Consider the following 17,690-nt stretch of genomic DNA (forward strand, 5'->3'; position numbering starts at 1 on the left):
ACTCATCTTTTAGTCCCGATATTCATCTTTACCACTTTTTTACTTTGTGTGAAACTCTCTTGTTAAAGATTGAGTAGAAAATCCTTTAAAAACCAATGTCATCTTCCCTAAAAGAAAAAAAAAAAAAAAAAAAAAAGATGTTTTTGTCAAATAGAGTGCTGTAATATTTGAAATAATTTATTAAATTAACCAACTAAAATTAGGTAAATTCTACTGTTTTACAAAATGCAATTATCTAATGTCTGAAGCATACACTTTTTAGTTACTGGGTGGGTAAAAAAACAAGCTAAACAAGTCTTTTTTGTCTTTATCTTTGTACTAGATAAATAGAAAATTAATATGCTTTATGTATGAAATTTTGTTCCTATCTCTGGCGCACGAATTTCCACACTTAGCAAAAAAATTATGTTCGATACTCGAGCACTAATGTACCGATACAACCTAATTATAGTATCTGATAAAGGCTAATATGGTTTTTTTTCAAACTAATTTGCAATAGCGACATTACTATTGAGTAAATTGTAAAATAAAAAAATGCTCGTACGATTGGAATATTTTATGATAAAATCTTTTTTGGCTCTAACTATAAAAAAAAGGCAAAATAAGTCGTAAGATACAATTTTTCAAAATAAAAACTGATAAACCAAAATGGTAATAGATAATGGAAGGGCCTAACAGTGACTTTAGTGTAACTTTGCATACAAAAAAAATGCTTAATAAATTTATTGAATACCAATTTTTGTTAGAACTTTCTGTTGACAGTTCTAATTATTATTTTTAATTTAATTCTTACAAGCTGTTAAAAACTTCTTCATTTTCTGCACTTAAGTTTATAGAACTTTGATAAAGATACTACCAGAGCCTTATAGTTGATTTTACTTTAAATGCAAATACATAATAAATTAAAATTTTTTTAGTACTTATCCATTTTTATGAATAGAAGAAAAGTCTACTTACATTAAACTAATGTCCAATGTAGAATTAATCCAATTGAGAAAGTAATTAACTTTAATGACTATGTATACATCATAAAGTATTTGAGGAAGTAAACGAAAAATAAGTCCCATCATCACAGTTTTGTTACCATCTTCTCGGACAATAATACCCCCTCGCCCCATCTGGAAAAGATGAATAATTTTTAAATAATCGAGACAATATAACTACTGCTGTTAAACAAAACTATCACTTACTACAGAAGATTGTGCTTTAGTGATAATGATACAAAAAAAAGAATCATACTCTGTACTACGCTTGGGTAAATACATCATTAACTTTCTCTTGCATTCATTATTTTCCATAACTTGAGCTTTGCAAGATGTCTGTACGTAGTACCTGTTTTCAAGCTTACTGCTGATAACTGTGATGCTTAAATTTTCATTGATAATACCCAAATAATCAAGATCCGCGTATTTATGGATATTCACTTTTTCATTTAATCTCACAATAGCTATGCTATTTAAGCGGTTACTGAAAAGAATAATGACATTAAATTAACGCCACAAGAATACCTCGCATTTTAATCTAAATAATATTCTCACATTAAGCCGTAGCTGCTGTGAACAACAGCATTTTTGACGTTAATTATTTGCTCACCACCATTGAAGTAAAAACGAAAACCGGCATCATTATTATTATACCATGATGCATATACTTTCAACCAATGTAAACAATAAGCATTTGTCAACACAAAATTGTCTCTAAACAGTGCACCATGACAAGTGTTCAAGTAACCAACACCACTACTTGGCAAGGCTTTGATAAGCACATAATAAGAAAACTTGTCACTCTCCAGAGTAAACCCTGGTGGAGCCGAGGTAACTAGACGAACATATTTTGATTTCATTAGTATTACAATGTATGTTGCACACCTAAAGAAATAATAAAATGGTGTCTTTTGCGGCTGACAACGCCTATCACCAGGGCAAGTACAAGGCCAAAGACACTTGTACTTGCCCTGGTTGAATGTGTCCCATGTGCGAACTCTATGATTCCCGCTGACTCCGCAATAAGGGTCTAAATAAGGCTAAAATGCTTTTTTAACGTAGCAGCAATATTTCATGAAAAAACTGACGTATTGATAAGTCATTTCTTAAATTAAAAAAGAGTCAAATTTTATTTCTTGGTAGAGTTTACTTGTCTTTCACAATCTGTGTTTTATTATTGTATTATTAAATAAATACGTATCCATTTGTTACGAATTGTATATAATAACTATCATGAAATGTATTATATTTTACTGAGTTGACAAAAAAACAAACCGCTTTTAAAACTCTAAGAACAATGGCCGTTTCTAACTATTAATGAACTCGATGATCACTAAATTTTTTTTTTGTTAATAAAATATATTGGCCGTCAAGGGTAAGTTACGGTATAACGTTAGTATTAAAAATACCTTTAAAAACTAATGATTAAGAAGCTCTTACCTATTATTTCGTAGTCTGCTATTGTTTGGTTATTAATTACTCTTTTAATCCAATCGACGTCATGGGATGTTAACCGCGTGTTAAATATTTTATTCTTAGTGGAAAGTCCAAATAGCGTAATCTGACCACTACAATTTTTAAAGAAAATGTCACCATGTTGAACCTTAAAATAGAGAATACAAAGAAATGTATGAAACTAGTATCCCTAGAATGTAGTAAAGTAGATCACTGCCTTGATAGGATTGAATACAACCTTCAGTCGAAGTCTGAAAAAGATCCCATCTCGATTTTTTGTGTGATTGGCAAAATACCAAAAAGAAGAGTGACAGTTATCATACCGTGGGCGCAAAGTTGCACTTAGTGCCCATGAGCACATTTCGGGCCAGCTAATATTTTTGCACCAGAACGGAAGAATACCTTAGCCTCGGAGGCCATGCCAACCTTCGCGCGCATCGTAAGTATAGTTTTATTTATTTATTTGTTAATTTTAGATTAAGAGAGAATACAACGTAACTGAGGTAAAACTGCTTTGAGAATTTTCTTCTTATCATATTTGGATTCGAAATTTTGGACTTTAAAGAATTCTTAACAGCCTTATTACCAGACATTGATTAAAGCAACATCGAGCATCAATGTAGTATATACTTTTAGAAGTTACAATTTTTTCCGATTAACAAAAATGACCCTTGATTAAAAATGAAAGAATTAATTTTTCTGACGAAAAAATAAAAGGACCTTTTTCAAACTTAATGCTGGATACTTATTACTTTTGTCCACTAAGGCATTAAAATTCATGAATTTAATTTTTACCGTTCTGTTTTCAAATTCAGCAAGACAAAATAATGATCCACGTGATGAACTACTATTTTCATGAGTTTTGTTATATTTTCGATCACAAACACTATTTCCTATAACTTGAACGTCAAAAGCTTTTACTCGAGGACTACCTGAAGATTGACGTCGGTATCCCATTAGAATTATATTCCCATTGCTGTCAACAGTTTCGTCGAACTTAGGCAAATTCACTATTTGTACATATTCGTTGATGAATACTTCCTCTTCCAATAACAAAATAGTCATGTCGTGCTCATCGGTACTGAAAGATTGTTATTTTAAAATTGATTTTTGTACAATAAAACTCACATTTCTTATAAAAATAAAATGACTTACTCAAACACGTAATTTGGGTGAACAAAAGTACGTATTACACGGATTGTTTCTACATCTTCTTTATCATCGTGTGAAATCTTGCCAACAATAACACGGTTGAACGTTGAATCGAAGCCAAATAAGCAATGGGCACTTGTTACGACAAACATTTCTTTAACAAGTGCTCCAGAACACCAAAATCTTGATCCACTGGTAGTAAAAACTTCGACAAGTACGAAATGTGGAAATCGATTTTTCAAGGATACTTCTTGGGTACTTTTTTCATCAGCTACTTATTAATTATTACTTTCAATAAATTTTTTAATTAAATGTTATAATTTTATTATTATTTTTTAAGTATAATTTTCATAATAAAACAGCCAACGATTATAAATACTTATTATATAAATCATAGTTGATAAACGTATGATCAAAACAATACTTACTTTTGTGTGATTTGTTTGTTGTTGAATAGGAGCCAATTTTATGTTTTATCCAATCAAGAAAATGGAAAATATTGGTAGCAAAACGATTATCCTTACTGATAAGACCAGCTAGCACAGTTTTGGTACCATCATTTTGGAGTAAAATATCGGGCAATAAAGGACGGGCATCCTAAAACAATATTTTATGTAATTTTACAACTTGTTTTTCGCAAAGACTAAAAATATTCAATGAGTCACTCACATTAGTTAAACAAAAGAGATGTCCATATGCATTACACCTTCTGCTATCCATTACCCTGACTTTACGAAATACTAATCCTTCGCGATTGCCGTTAGCAATGTATCTGAGACCAACTAACGTCATAGTCCAACTTGTATTATGAATTTGGTCAGAATTAGGAAGATTCCCAATACTAACAAATTCGGTGGGTCTAACTCTTTGTTTTAATTGTATGACAGCAATGTCATTTTCACCTGTCCTAAAACAGTTTTATTATTTTTAATTACATTTAAAACTAAACAAAATTACGCCCTTAACTGACAATAAATTTCTTACTTTTTATCATAATTAGGATGAATGAAGGATTTTACGACAAGAAACATACGGGCGTTTTTCTGATCAGGTGAGATACTACCAGCATATACCCGTTGACTAAGCGATTCTTGAAACTTAAAGGATGCATTGTAGTAGTATAAACAATGAGCTGCCGCAATGGCGAACGAGTCCGCCACAAGTACACCGTCACATGAAAATTCATAGTTGATGCCGTTATGTACGTAGACAAATACGTGGGAAGGAAACTGTCCAAATGAAGCCAACTCTTGAGCTCTGATGACTTAATAAATAGAAATTATAATTAGTAAACTTATATTATAAAGCATTAGTTACGTTACAGAAGACAACTGTTGAAATAAAATACATTGTAACAAGACAGTTGATTACAATACAATCATTTTTAGTACAGAAAGAAATGTAAGGAATCTTTTTAATAATGATATAAAATATAAAGACACTAACCTTCAGTAATTAAAAGAGCAGCAATAAATTTCACTAAAATCATGTTTACACAAAAAGAAAGCTTCAATATCCAAATCTGAATGAAATTGTAGAATTAGAAGATTTAGTTGAATTTCCGATAGTAGTTCCTAAGGGACAGACGATTCGATTTTTAAATAATTATCACATTTACATATACTATACTAAAAGTGAAATAACTTCTAACCCATAAAGGTAAAAATCTCTAGGAATAAGTGCCACACCACATACATCATCAAGTATTTAAACGTCAGAAATTTATTTGCACATCAATTGTTTTCGATTGATTCAAGATATCTTCAAGTAAATATTACTATTAAATTTACGTACCAAAAGAGGCAAGTGAATAATTCCGAAGCCGTTTACTGGATGTTAAACAGAAGTTTTAAGTAACTGTATGAAATGTATTTTGTTCGTTCCCAAAGCAATCACTAGGAAGAACAAAGGAAAAAATTTTTCAAACCTACTAATTAGTTTATAATCATACATTGATAACTTTATATTAATTAATTTGCTTTGAACATCATTTAGTTTATCTAACAAAGACGACAAAGTCTTTTCTTATAATCTATTCGGTGTATATTAATCAAAATGTATTGATTATACATAGCCCCTGTCACGTGTATACATACATAAATACATATGGCAAACAACTTGATTATTCGCATCATAAAATTTCTTGATCCAAACAGCACATTTTCTCCCTCGCTTAACTTGTAAAATGTAAAAAAACTGCACTAGAATTGTTAACCTATTCTTTTTATTCAATAAAAATCACTATTACAACAAACACTCATATTAAGAATATTCATTACCTCAATAATATTTATTATTTCAAATTATATCAATATTTTTTATTATCTTTCGTGAGTCTTGGGATTTTTAATGTTCTTCAATACCATTATGTACTCCACGTGTGGAAAAGTAATGGCGATTTTTTGAAAGCGCAGATCAGATCAGATGGTGCGAGGAAGGAAAGATTCAGATTCCATTAAGACATACACACTAACATAAAATATCTGAAAATTCTGATTTAATAGAGCTGCCGTTCTCTAGAAAATTGATTACTAATCTCTTCTTACATTCATGATGTTTCATAACTTGAGTTTTGAAGTTTTGTATAGTACCCGTATTTAAGTTTATCTCATTTCTGTAAAATATTGTAATTTATAATGTTCGTTTCTAAAGTCTGAACGAAAAAAAATGTTGTATGCCTATCAAGTTAGATTTAAAAATACACATTAAATCATTCATAACATTGTTTTAATTGATTTCATGTAGAACAAAGAACAAGGCCTTTTTCTGAGAATCCTCTAGGAATATAATCAACCCTTTAAAATTATGCCTTGCCACTGTCACTTATGCGACAAAGAGCTCGATTCTTTACAATTTCGTCATCATAATGGCACATTTTATTTCGAATAGACATTTAATTTTTTTTAATGTTATTTTAATTCATTTTTTTTTTTTTTTTTTAATTAATCAAGTTTCACTAATAAAGACGACGGAGTCTTTTTCTTAAAGTCAATCAAAATTCATTAAAAATCTTATTTTTCAGACAATATGAATACAATAGTTTCAATAAAAGTGTCAAGACACAATAATTACTTCTTTTCGGTAAGTACGGAATTTACGTAAATTGACTTACAAAAATAATTAAGCAAACAGGTAAGAATATTTTATTACACAACTATTATATTTTACAATTATCAATAGACTGTAAATCATTCATAAAATTACATTATTCTTAACGAAAAATACAATTTTCTGGCATAATTTAAATATGACTACTACAAATTTTATCTTTTCAAGTACACTTTGACATTCGTAGTATTCCTTTTTAATGATCTTCTTGTGCTTGTCATAGTTAATGATGTTTAAAAAAATTAATTTGTACAAGGACTGAATACAGTTACAAAATTTCACAACATATCACGTGTTTTTAAAACAATCGTATCCATTAAATGGATTAAAAAATCGCACATTATATTACGTACGGATTTGACGAATGATCTGTACTAATTGTTTCCACATGGGAGAAATAAATTGGTTTGAATGTTCAATCAAAACCCTTATCGACAACGTGAAAATTGCTAACTCTATTCTTCAATAATCAAGACCATGTAGTTATATCTGTGCTATCTCTACACAGTTGGGTAATGACAGCTTTGGGTAACTAGAAGATTTATAAGCTTACGCCCCGAGAATGGAACAATGTATGTTACTTATGTACAGTCAATTAAAAAAAGACCAAGCCTTTTTTATATTTAGTTAATTTATTCTTTTAAAAACTCTCAAGTATTGTCTCAAACATTCGGTTCATTCATGACGACAGAATAAGGAAGATGTGACTACGAGCCAACAAAATTAATGGTTATACATTTAAGTGTTTAAGATAAGTTAAATGGATTTTTTTTACTTCACTCGCTCGTGTTATCTCTGCTTCTTCAATCGATTGGAGCAAGAAAGACAGTTCACAATTGTATAATTTTTAATTTTTGATAGGTCTTCGAATCACTTTTCTATGCCTTCGTTTACATAAGTACTTCGTAATAGTATTGTACTTATGTTTAATACTAGACTTTTCGTTCTTGTTTTTTAATAATTCTGCATGATATTCGAGTTATTGGAATTCATCCAACTTATTTTAGAATTGAAAGGCCTCCACTCTGCTAAATATTCCTAATCGATTATTTACTCTTGATGACACTATTACGTACGATTATGACACTCAACTAAAACATCGTACTTAATCACTACCAAACTGAAATCCATAAAACCTACAAGTTATTCAATGTCAATTATTGTAACTGAACGTGTTATAGTATTTTACCAACATTTCACTGAAAAATACGCGACCATTTTTTAGAGACGGCCGCTCCACAATCTCTGCATAAATTTCATCTGAGTACTTTTAACTTTCTGAGTAACCTACTATGTTTGTACGTACTCAAGTTTCCAGACTAGTTCCAACAATTTTTATCCAATTCAGTTCAAATTTTATAGATAATTTTTTCCTAATACTGAAAATTTATAGATGACATTTGTTTCGGTTATCTAAAATGTAAAAAACTAATGCCAATATTAATAAAAATATTATTTTTGAATGGATTGTTTTAAATTCTTTTCCACGTACTTAAGTGTTCATTCATATTGTAAAATCAAATAAAGTTGTAATAATATATCACTGCTGTATATAACATTTCAGGACAAAAATTTTTTTGTGTTGAACTATTTTGTAAAATAAATTCTTAAAAACAACTCTAAAAGATGCGTACACACGATGTCAACGTCATGGAATAAGAAAATATTTTCATAGGTGGCTACTATAACTGATAATAATAGAAATACAGCTATTGACGTCTTTGGAAGATAGTGAACTAATTTTTTCGTATAAATACTTTGAAACTGACAGAATCTGTTGTAATAACACAGAGAAGAAATACTATCTGCAATAGTTTAACTCTGTATGTATAAAAAAATTACTGTACAAAAGGTAACTTGAACAGTAAACTATGCGAGCAACTGTGTAGTTGTTTTTTTTTGCATATTTTTTTTCATTGGCAGATGCTTTTTCATCAGCTAATACATATTATGCGTATATCAAGCGCCATATTTTTCTCAAATCAATTAAGAACTAATCAAAGTTTTTAATTCGAAACTATCTAAACTTTTTTATCAAGCAAAATTTTTATTTTTCCTGTTTTCTCGAAACCCACACATTACTGGTGTGTGTTATCGTATTATTACATAATAAGCCCGCATCATCTTCGCGATTTCGCAATTGTTTACCTTGTTCGGCTGGTTATTCGAGAAAATCAATTATACAAAGCAAGAAATAATCTTCAGCTCGAGCATTACTTTAGCAACCAATAATTCGCCTCACATTGAAATATCTCGCCTCTCACAGTCGATGGCTTTCGACGAGCCGTTGATACGTTTCAGATTATACCACTCGTCTGCAGTTATTTTTTTTTTCTCTCCACGTATACTTTTGAAAGTATGTTGCTGCTCATCGCTTGTATTTGTGTCTCATTCGACGGATTCAACTTTGCTCTGGCTCAAAAGACTTACAACGGGTATTTCATTTTAATAAAAAAAAAAATACAATTTATCATGGTATATGGCTGTTTGTAACCCTTTCGATTTATTTATTTATGCGCGTAAACTTGATTTTTCTTTTAGGTACAAGGTGTACAACGTGATCATCGATACGGACCAAAAATTGCGCTTCATTCAAAGCTTCGAAGATACGGATGGCTACGATTTTTGGCTACGACCCTACCCATTCGGTCACTTCCATATTATGGTAACACCTGAACTTCAGCCAGGCTTTGAGCAGGAACTGAAAAGCAAGTCCGTTGAATTTGAAGTAAGGATGCGTTATTAAAGTTGCAGTGAAATTACGATCCTTCAAAGTTTTCACAAAATCTCCAAAACACGTAATTTATCAAAATCGAAGGTGCTTCATGACGACGTGGGCTTGTTGTTGGAGAAAAATACAACCGTGCACTCGTCAAAACGAAAGGTCAGATCTGTATCACACGAAGAGAAAGCAGCAGCTGAATTTAACTTCCAGTATTTTCCACGTTACGATGAAATCGTCAAGTTTATGGAGAACCTTGTGCTCAACAGATACGCGAAACTCATAAATATTGGCAGCAGTGCCGAGGGACGACCAATTTACGGCATCGAAGTATCAAAATATGCAAACAATCCGGTAAGATTATTTTTTTTTATCGAATATTACGTCCAAATTGCAATAAACACTGTCTAAAATACTTTTGTTTTGACATTAGTATCGAAGACAAACTATTTAATTCAATTCGAAAAGGCCAATTCTTTTCTTCCCAAGTAAAAATATTATCTTACCCATTAATGATAGCTGATAAAAACCGATTATAAGAAATAACTAAGTCCAAGTTCAAGAGTCAGAATAAAATTTTATAATTTTTTTTTTTTTTTTCACGAGTGACATCTTGAAGAGAAAAAAATAATAATAACTAATAACTATTAGAAAGATAAATACTATTACAGTTTAAAATCGGGACTGGATTTTTTATTAGTAATTTTTTTGTTACTATTTTTTATGAATAGAATGGTATCATTTTTGTATGAGTTGTATTAATAAAAAACTTTGCAATTGACAAAAACTGTGAATGGTGATAACAAGTAGAAAAAAAATTAATTCGTGAGTTGTTTAATTTTTTTATTTGCACTTTTATCACACTTCGTTAAATTATATTTTGGAATATTTTTTGTTAAAAAACATAAAAGATTATTGAATTTTCTACAACCTTTTTTATGTCGTTATTATTATTATTATTATCATTATTATTATTCTTTTTATTGCTATCTATGTATTTTTATCTTCATTAAACCTACAAATTTTAATTTCTATTTTTGAATTTTTCAAAATACATTTTTTAATTTTTTCGCATCCAAAACCATGTGATTAGTCTTAAACAAAATGACACAAGAAAAAAAATCATCCTTAGCATTTTTATAAATATTATTTTTATTATTGTTATCATTATTACTGTTATTTTTGTTGTCATTGTTATTGTTGTTACTAAATATAGGTATTTTTAATTGATGCGGGTACACATGCACGCGAATGGGCTTCACACGTGTCAGCACTGTACATTATTCAGCAAGTCATTGAGAACGAAGAGGAATTTGCGAACAGATTGAATTTGGTCATCATCCCCTGTTTGAATCCTGATGGTATACTATTAATTTTAATTCAAAACAGAAACAATTTTTTTTTAATCCATATAAGTAAATACACTGAATATAAATCAAAAAATGTTGAAATAATACATTACAAAAGTATAAAATTAATATTTTCTAAAAGGGAAAATTCAAATCGCCAATATTTAATTAAATTTGAACGCCCAATAATACTTGCATCTTGAAGTGACTACCTTGTTTAGCTAAACAATGTACTGCAAACAAAAAATTAATATCTTATATTTTACCCTCGTATGATCTCACCTCTATTCACCTTGTGCGTAACTAATTTCAAATAGCGCTCCCATTCGACCACCACTTATAAAATATTAAATATATCAATATTCTGATATCATGCTAAGCAAAATCAAACGGTCACTATTCAGCCACAGTCTACGACTCACCATTTCATACTTTAATTTACTTTAAAGTACCGAAGAAATAAAAAATTTTTTAAATAGATCAACTATCAGGATTGAAAAAAAAAATTATTACCGGAATTATTGCGTAAAATAAATATTTATCAGGCGTTAGCCATTTTGCAAAAATATCCTCTTACTGTAATGTCCTATTAAAGAGTGTAAGCTTCAATGAACTCTACATGATTAATATTTTTTATCAGGTTATGAATATACTCACACAACAAATCGTTTCTGGAGAAAATCAAGATCGCAGCAAAGTAATCGCATGTGTCCTGGTGTCGACTTAAATCGTAATTTCGATAGCCATTTCGGAGGTATGATTCTTTTAATTTACATGTAAGTACATCTCATGAATATTTCAAATACAAAAAAAGCACCTGTAAAAACATAGATAGTAGGTATTTTTACTTGCTCCTTAGCTTCAAATGAACGTTGATTATAAGTACTCAATCATTAATATAGTTATTAAAAAGAGGTATTATTTGTAAAATGCAGAGTTTTAAAATGAAATTTGATTGAGTTATTTACATATTTACTTTGTATTTGGGGACTATTAGAGATGGAGTTTAAAATAGCTAGTCACACAATTAGATGCACTGTTTAATGACAAAATAGTAATACCAATTGTCAAACAGTAAAAATATTTTAAAAAATTAATGAGGACAATAACATAAAATAATAACGTAAAAATAAAGATGAAATAAACTAAATTAAAATACAGATGAAAATTTTTAAAAAAGATATGGCATAAACAAACAACTACCGATTAAGTACCTACAACTCAACTGTCAACGAGTATTTTTTTTTTTCAATATTTTTCTTACTTTTTATTTGTAAGTACTTTACTTTACATACTTTATTTCCGAATATCTTCGTTTAGAGTAAGCTACAATGACAGGCGTTCCATTTTTATTACTATTAATATTATTATTATTATTATTATTATTATTATTATTATTATTATCATAATTATTATCATTATTGTTATTATCATTATTATTATTATTTTTTTTTTTTTATGCTTACTCACCACTAATAACGTTTTTTATAAAATTTCATTAGTATATAGTATGCTCTTTGAGTAAAATTTAAGTGAAAATGAAAAGTGAATGTTTTATTTATTTATCGGTAAATCATTATAGTCGTGGGGGATTGATGAGTAAAGTGAGGTTGCATAGGGCAAAGCGTAAAAAGTGTTTCACACTTTAGTGCGTTGAAATAATGTACTTCGATTTGCAATGACATATGAAATAATTATATTACCCAAATAACTATAAGTACACAAGCTTCAAGACATGCAACGCATAGAAATCGTGATTTTTCCTTTTTTTACAGAGTTTCGTTCTGACACGAGTAACGTGTGCAGCCGATTGTTTGCGGGAAAACGGGCTTTCAGCGAACCAGAAAGTGCAGCCCTTCGTGACACAATATTGGCGTACAAACCCATCGCGTACTTGAGTATACACAGTTTCGGGGGTTATCTGCTCTACCCCTATGGCTACACCAAAATTCTACCGCAGAACTGGCAGACTTTGGTAACTACTTTTTAATAATATTGTAAATGGAAAAAAATTTGTAATCAAACCACTCAAAGGAAAATTAAATTGATGAATAATTAATCATAAGTTATATGAAAACCGATGGTAAGAAAAAATTAAGTCCAGACTTGAGACTGAGAAGAAAATTTAATTACTATTGTTATAAGTTATTATTTTGTTTTATTTTCGTCATAAGTGACGTATTGGAAGATACATGAAAAAATAAAAACCTATAATAAATATAACAAATTGAAAGTAACTGAAAATTATGGTTTGTAATCTACACTATTTATTATTAATCGTTTTTTAATTTAAGAGCAACTCATCAAAATTTTTAAAAATTATTACTAATGTGCAGAAAATGATTTGTTGCCGTGATTTAATAAATGAATAAAACTAAATTTTTCGATTTAATATTCATAATAGAATTAAAAAAAAGATAGTAACCAATAATATTTATTAGAAAGATACATTTTATGATAGTCTCATATTCTGGACTTAATGATTTGTTATTATTAGTTTTCATTTTTCATTATGAGCAATTAGACGAATGAAATAATTTTCGCTTGGGCAAAAATATACACACACTCAACTGAGAAAATCCATTAAAGGATCGTATAGCCAAGCTCGTAGTCGAGAGAGCCAAAGAATTCAGTGGTACGGAGTACAAATACGGCAGTGCAGCGAGACTTCTATGTGAGTTGACATTAATCAAAATAGTAGTTTTCGTCGGATAAGTGCCATCGTCTCCAGGGCTATTTTGCGGCCCAAGGGACCTGCGAAGCAAGGCCCGAGGGACGTAAGGTAGCCCCGAATGGCACTTGTGTACCAAACACTGTTTTTCCTACCGAGGGCACACCAGCCTCTCAAAAACGTCCGAGGTAGGAAAAGTATATATATACTTTACAAATAAAAATTTCGTAAAAAAAGTATCGTAAAAATAAAAAAATAGTTTTTTTAAACATACCTTTGGGCTGAAGATTTTTATCTTCTTTACATTTTAAGTTCTATGGTTGGAAAATTCAGAAATAAAAATAAAGTATCGCGTAACACATTTTCTCAAGTTTTCTTAGTACTTTGGTCCGACAAAACGTTAAGAAAAACTGTTTTACTTGTTTTGGCCCACAAAAATATTTGAAAAAAATACATACTATGCTAAAAAAATGTTGATGATTATATATTTTTATGTTTTATTAATTTTTATGTAATACTTATTGACTTAAATAACTTTTTTAAAAAGGTGTCTCACTCGCAAAATCATGACTTTCATTATTTTTTCACAGACAAAGCTTCAGGAGCTTCAGACGATTGGGCGATGGATAAAGGGAACGTCTCTCTTGTTTTCACAATAGAATTGCCAGCTTACAGCGACAGAGCGTTTATAGTGCCAGAAGACAAAATAATGACATTGGTCCAGGAAACTTTCGAGACTTTCCTTGCCATGTTCAATGAAATTTTCAATTATACCAAAAGCTATACATTTAGTAGAACTTGAATCTGTTTTGAGCATTGAGGATCAAATATTGACATTTTTTTAATTTCACGTAACATAATTTTATTCATACCAGTTTACATAGGTATATTTAAGAAGTCTGTTAACTCACAAAGTACATTTTCTGCAACCCCCATTATTCAAATGATTTTTTTTTTTTTTTTTTTTTTACCTGAGACAAAAATTTCTCCTCCGATCATCTATTGTTAAATTTTAAAACAATGAAATTTTATACTCGAAAAGTGTACACAATCAGATTTTCCTACTCAAAATTTTTTTTTTTATTCTAAACAAAAGATAATCATTATGGCTAATTTTTCCAACAATTTGAGTAAATCAAATGTTGTTATTGTTTCATTTTTCTGAAAAAAATGAGCATATATCCTTAATGGTATAATATTTTTTTATATTAGAAAAAAAATAAAATAAAAAAAGATCGATCGAACCACTTACTTAATTTTAATCAATCATTTTTACTAAACGTAGAATTTACTATTAAAGTGGTGAAAAACTAATTTGTTGAAAAGCATATACCCTTTGGTTTTCAAATTACCCATGAGGTAATGTTTTTTTTATTTTTTTTTTATTGAAATCAGTTACAGAAGGTTCCGTCGTCTCTAAAATTCTTTGATTTCGTAGAAGAAAGAAGTGAAAATTTTATTAGATTAAAATAACGGACGAATCTATTGAGTTTTCCTCACTTAGGGGGGGGGGTGCTGGATGCAAAGGTTCTGAATATACTTGGTGCAGGGGGTATGGGGATGCCATGAAAAATTTTTATTGCAGTATACATCTGAGTCAACAAAAAGCGCAAAGTATTTGTAAATAATAAAATGTGTGTAATAAAATAATACATTTCAAGTATTAGAAACAATGTTTAAGAAAATGTAAAGTTATATTTATGTATAAATATATTGAATGAAAAAAAAAAAGTGAATAACTTTATTATTGAGATTATTTTACGAAACGAGATCAATGAAACAGAGGAATTTGGAAAAACGCAATAATTACATACACTTGCTTTCAACTGAATTATGAAAATAAAAACAAAAAATATGATACTCCAACAAGCCACCGACGTTCTACTTACCAGGACTTACCTGTGGTGTACGGTCGGTGAGCTACTACACGTTTTTCAACTGAGCAAACCATTCAAACCGAGCCGCACACTAGACTACACTACGTCACAGGCGAGCCAGAGCACATATCTCTGACAATCGATGCTAGTTTCGGCTATATATACTAACAAAACACTTTTTTCGCCACATGCGGGAGTGATCGGAAAACTAGTGATTAGTATCAAGAACTCATCGGAAAGGGTTTTTAAGGGATGCATCTCTGGGAGTACTCAGTTTTTTAATATAACATCAACTTTGTTTCCATTTTATGCAATTGGTATTTTACAAAAGAGTGATAATGAGAGATTTTTGGTCATTTTTTAAAGAAATTGACACGTCATGCCGCCACGCGGTTGAAGGTGCAGTTACCAGCGAGAGGCAGTGAAGCGCGGCATATTTTAAATATCACCCAATACAGTTAAGTATTCGATAAAAAAGAACTTTTTTTATTCTACCCAGTGACATTAAAAAGGATCGTGTTAATTGGGACATTCTTAAATACGTAGTGTCATTTGCATCTCTGTAGCTGTTGCCCAACGTAAAAAAAAAATCCAAGCTTTTGAGAGAAAAAATTTCTACGTATTAGAAAGTTTTAAATATTAAAAAATCTATGAAATGAAACATGCTGGTTTAGGATTCGTTGTATGTTTTATAAAAATATTAGAAAATATCCTTAAAAATTGTGATTTCTATTCTTAACGTATTTCTTCGAGTTCATACGCAAATCACCTAATATTTCGGTGCATGCGTAACTTGTACGTCTAGAAAGAGTGAGTAGAACAAAAATTGTAATTTAGTTGAGAGTAACCGTGCAGCTATTCTGGCCACTTTTTATTTTCAGTGACAAGATTAGGCGCGCGCTTGTCCGTTTATTTACTTTGCCACTAAATTTTTAATTAATCCTTTGCACCGTAAGCTCGCTGTACGCTGGAATTAGCTAAGAGAATTTAGTCGCTTGCTGGCTTACGTGATTTATTACATTTCGACCATTAAATTAAAAAAAAAAAAAATTCCATTTTTTTTGTGCATTTTATTGTAATAATAATTGTTAAAAAAATCTGCTTGCATGATTAAATTTTTGAAAAAACAAAAAAAAAATGGTTGTACAAAATAATGTAAATTAATTTTCTAATTCATGAGGGACAGATAGGTCCTACAATTTTTTTTGCTCATCATCGATAGGACTGTCCACTTTTATAAAAATATAGGTCTCACCTTCTCTAAGTATGCAAAACGCATTCGCAGTCGTGAATACGAAGTAGAAAACGTGCCCCACGTCAAAAGTGAAATTTTGAAATTGGCTCCTGCCAATATGCGTAAAATGATATTAAATGTAATTATTTAACAAATCGAGTGCACAAACTGTATACTTGATTAATAAAATTTGAGTACTTTTTTCTTGTTTCGTTCGCAGATAACAGAAACATCCGTTGATTATGGCAATGGGTTTTTGCCCCCTCCCCTCCTCTCTGCCGACTGCAGTACTTCCTGCAGTCGGGGAGACATTAAGCTTACAGTAATGAATTTGAACAGTATGAACAAAGAAAAATTACAGTATATCTAGATAATATCGAAACGAAACATGGAATCGGATTCAGAGACACCAAGCAATGGCAATGAAGAGGGTGAGCTGTCCGCAGGAATGGACTCTATGAGTCTTGACGAAAATATTACCTCCAATGCCACACTTCAATTTCCCAATATACCCGAAGAATGTCTGGTTGAATTTTCGGATCATGATAGCGACATTGTCGATGACCCGGTGGAAAGAAACATGGGGACTGTTGAAAAGTTTTTCAACAATCTCAAACGCAAAAGAGGAATTTCGGAACCAGAACAAAGTCCGGCAAAACAACGGAAATTCGACTCGCAGGTCGGGGTCTTGAACTTTGACTCTCCACTGTTCTTTTCTGACGAAGACGCCTCACCAGTTATATCAAAAACGACACCAAAATCGTTGAGGAGGAAAAGTAGTTCGGAATTTTTTAAACAACTTGGGACCAAGGATAAAGTGGATCGCACGGTTTTAAAATGTGCACTTGGCACTATTTGTCCAAACAATGACGTTAGAAGTGCCATTATCCAAGACGTGTATGACATGTCAAAAATCGCCGCGCTTGGATCATATTTGATGGAATTCTTGTTGCATCACCGCGAAGGTTATTTTCAAGAGTGGTTATCGATGCACAAATTCAAACCCGACTTGCACATTTTTTTCAAAACATTTCTCGTAGGCGTTGATCTGATTAGGTCTCAGTGGTTCCGAAAACGCTTCGGGACAAGTGACCAGCAGATGGAGATCAAACTACTACCACCAGCTCATAGATGATAAG

At 30.7% G+C, this 17,690-nt stretch overlaps 1 protein-coding gene across 1 annotated transcript; it reads left to right on the forward strand.

Moving 5' to 3' along the window:
- The first annotated feature begins 9,056 nt into the window (after positions 1–9,056).
- LOC106637875 (carboxypeptidase B-like) lies at positions 9,057–14,666 on the forward strand. Its single transcript, XM_014350843.2, has 8 exons — positions 9,057–9,133; positions 9,240–9,426; positions 9,517–9,774; positions 10,637–10,781; positions 11,410–11,523; positions 12,545–12,744; positions 13,359–13,443; positions 14,031–14,666. The coding sequence occupies exons 1-8, from the start codon at positions 9,057–9,059 to the stop codon at positions 14,240–14,242; spliced, it is 1,278 nt and encodes a 425-aa protein (XP_014206329.2). The 3' UTR covers positions 14,243–14,666.
- Positions 14,667–17,690: the final 3,024 nt, after the last annotated feature.

Source organism: Copidosoma floridanum, unplaced genomic scaffold (assembly GCF_036245765.1).
Source record: "Copidosoma floridanum isolate Cflo_tuat_1 unplaced genomic scaffold, Cflo_Japanese_pri ptg000021l, whole genome shotgun sequence".
NCBI classification, from domain to species: Eukaryota; Metazoa; Arthropoda; class Insecta; order Hymenoptera; family Encyrtidae; genus Copidosoma; species Copidosoma floridanum.

What these genes read in the sequence shown, in the direction of transcription:
- LOC106637875 (XM_014350843.2), top strand. Translation starts at nt 9,057, where the DNA reads ATGTTGCTGCTCATCGCTTGTATTTGTGTCTCATTCGACGGATTCAAC. An exon ending in GCTCAAAAGACTTACAACGG is followed by an intron (nt 9,134 to 9,239) that starts GTATTTCATTTT and finishes TTTTTCTTTTAG; the next exon opens with GTACAAGGTGTACAACGTGA. An exon ending in GCAAGTCCGTTGAATTTGAA is followed by an intron (nt 9,427 to 9,516) that starts GTAAGGATGCGT and finishes TCAAAATCGAAG; the next exon opens with GTGCTTCATGACGACGTGGG.